The sequence below is a fragment of the Puntigrus tetrazona genome, chromosome 20, assembly GCF_018831695.1.
Source record: "Puntigrus tetrazona isolate hp1 chromosome 20, ASM1883169v1, whole genome shotgun sequence".
In the NCBI taxonomy this organism is placed as follows: domain Eukaryota; kingdom Metazoa; phylum Chordata; class Actinopteri; order Cypriniformes; family Cyprinidae; genus Puntigrus; species Puntigrus tetrazona.
In genome coordinates, this window is record NC_056718.1 from 14,381,582 (window position 1) to 14,384,663 (window position 3,082).

The 3,082-nt window shown below is 35.9% G+C and overlaps 1 protein-coding gene across 2 annotated transcripts in view; it reads left to right on the forward strand.

Annotated features, from left to right (window-relative positions):
* LOC122324584 (nesprin-1-like) overlaps positions 1–3,082 on the forward strand; it is a 99,614-nt gene that overhangs the window by 62,582 nt on the left and 33,950 nt on the right. For both annotated transcript variants that reach the window (XM_043219118.1, XM_043219117.1), the window contains 5 exons: positions 188–370; positions 472–609; positions 706–891; positions 2,342–2,464; positions 2,871–3,053. In XM_043219118.1, the coding sequence (XP_043075053.1) occupies positions 188–370; positions 472–609; positions 706–891; positions 2,342–2,464; positions 2,871–3,053 (813 nt within the window). The remainder of the gene's footprint in view (positions 1–187; positions 371–471; positions 610–705; positions 892–2,341; positions 2,465–2,870; positions 3,054–3,082) is intronic.

Below are 3,082 nucleotides of genomic sequence, written 5' to 3' on the forward strand. Positions count from 1 at the left end.
TATCTTTGTTTTATTTTAGTTTGTCATTTTAATACTTTAATATAATTACTTTTTTTGCCAAGGGCACATTTCTAATTTTCTTAATTATTTTCAACAAAATATTTACAATGTATTTTATTTCAGCTTATTTGAATTGTCAAGAAAAGGCTATTTTTCACTTATTTTTTTTCTTTCTCTATTAATCCAGAGTCTATTTGAGGAGCTAGAGGAGTGTGGTCGTGCTTTGTCTGAGCTAGATGTTGCGGTGCAGGAGTTTGGTGAGCAAAATCCCCTCCTAGCCAAACAGCTGGGCTCCAGCCTGAGTAAACTGACCGAGCTGCATGCTCAGACCAGCCGGCTTGCGGAGGGAAGGACCACAAGCCTTCAAAAGGTCAGCATTTAGATAAACCTGGTTGAAAGCAATGATTATTTTTGCAGTTTTTTATCTTCAAATTTGATCATATTAAAAAAATGTCTTTTTCTCTATTTTAGGCCGAAAAGAACTTTGAAGGATTTAATGAAATGCTGACGTTAACTCTCAATTGGACAGAAAAAGCAGAGACTGTGGTGTCAGCTAACATCATGTACAGTCCAGCCTCTCAGATGCAGGAGCAGATCAGAACCCATCAGGTGATGACTCTCGCTTTAGCAGGATCAGACATCGGTTTTACAGAATTTTCTGTAGCTGTTGGAATGTAATGTTATTTTGTGATACATCTCAATCAGGCCTTATTGCAAGAGTGGCAAGATCTGCAAGGAGAGTTTGAGGGTCTGGTGGAGAGGGTAGCACTGCTGGGGGAGGTGGTCCAGACAGATGCTCTTCACCAGCAGGTGTCAGAACTGAGCAGACATGCTGAAGAGCTGCAGCAGAGAGCCAAAACAAGACTTTTGATGCTACAAGATGCAGCCAAGGTAATATGTAGCAGCAAGTCAGATGACAAAAAAAAGTAATATAATGATTAAAAAATTATAAAAAAAAAAAAAATCAGAGTATTGCAGTGGGCTATGCATTTTTCCATGTTTGTTTTGGCTCCATGTTAATATTTTTTCTGTGATGTCTTATGCTGAATAGAATTATGCATAGGGTCAGTGTCTCATTTTCAGTCTTATAAACACCCTTATGATGATTTTTACAAATTCATTCTATTCTTATATCATCTCAGCAAATAAAAAGAAAGCTTTTATGTATGCTGTATCTTAGATAACATTGCCATCTAGTGGCTAGTTAGATTAATTCTGCAATTTTTTGGCGTTCTGTATCTTCCGTGCTGGACATATTTAATATCTGTTCATAACTGCTTTACCTTAACATTGTTTTATAGGTTTGTCTTAAACCATGCAAGCAGTAATGTGAATGAAATGTGTGCCCATTAATTAGTACTCAATTAATAAATTGCCTGCCTTAATACTTGCCATAGAAATTTCCATGAAGAAATTGGATTAATTATATGATTCTGTTTTGTTTTATTAGAGAGCAAATTTAAACTTTTCATTTTAAAATGTAAATGTTTCAGAAAATTACTAATTACATGGCTCACTCTTTAGTTTTTGTGTGTTTAATGGTATGGAGATTTTGTAAGATAATGTATGTATTTTACTTATTACATGACAGTCAGATAGTTTTTGTATGATCTGTAGTAATAGTATAATATGATTAACTGTTGTTAACCAATTCCCTATATAGCTGAGCATGTCAGTTTGCCGAATAGTGCCTGTACGCTGTATTTTATCACTGTTTGCTGGAGAACTAAGTCTACATTGATTTGGTTTAAAGCTCCAAATCCAGTACAATTTTAGGTACATGTGAGCTGCTTGTATTCTGTGGGCCTATTCTTGTCATTTTGCAGACATCCTCTGAAATAAATCACTCTAAAGTAAAAGGGCTTTAATGTCTTTTTTCAGGAGCCCTGTGGTGATCTCAGTAAGTCCTCAGGTTCTGGGTCCCCATACGATTCAACCTGCTATCTGACTGTTGGATTAGTGGTGCTGTTGACTAAAAAGGGTTTTTTAGATAGCTGAACTCAGTATAGTTATGTCGAAGTAGCACAAGGGGATGCTAACACTTCTGTTAATCAACAATGTGTTTATACTGCCTAATACTGATGTATCAATACCATGTTTAGCATAGCACCAGGCTCCTTTATCATTTGCCTTTCTTTCCCTTTTCTTTTTGATATACATGTGCAATCGAGTTTGTTGTTGCTTGAAGTTAAACACTACGAAAGCATGTAATTCTAGGTAAATACTTAATGTATTATTAAATAAAATATATAACTATTTGCGACTGTAAAACCAAATAGACTTTTGGATGAATATAACTGTTGGGATGACTTTAACGTATTGTTTGTCTGTCTCTGTTTAGGACTTAGGGAGACTGGAAAGTGATGTGAAGAGCCTTCATCAGGCCATAGAGAGAGTCCAGGAGACTCTGGCCTCCCCTGATTTGGCACGTCTCAGTCTCAGAGAACAGCTGGTTCAAAGACAGGTACACCCATCACTCTTAATAACTCATACTCATGACATATCTCTTTATTCCTCCGATTTATCTCAATTATCTTATAGTATCAGATGCAAATGCAATCATACAATCTGTACAATTACACAAAAAATGCAGTAGTTTTTAATGAATATTTAATGACATTTATTATTAACAAATATTTCTTGTATAAAGTTTGTTTTATTGTGTAAATAAATAGATGAAACTTGGGGGGGATTACGCATAAAAAAGGAGCGATGTAATGATCTTAATTCAAATCTTTTTTTTTTAAAACAAGTCTATTCTTAAATAGTTTTGCTCGTATATTGCTTTAAGAATGTACAGACAAGAAAGTTACATGTATGGTTTTGTATCACTAATAACATCAAAGTAATGTTGAGTACTTGTTGCTTAGCTGCTGTTGTCAGAGATGGAGGGTCTGAAGCAGCAGGTACAGGCTATGCAGATGTGTCAGAGTGCCCTCCGGCTGCCAGAGGATGTGATTGCAGCTTTACCGCTGTGTGTTACTGCACAGAGTCTGCAGCAAGAGAGTAGCCAACTCCAGCACAATACCATTCAGCAGTGCAATATATTACAGGTAACCACACACAGACCTATATATATATA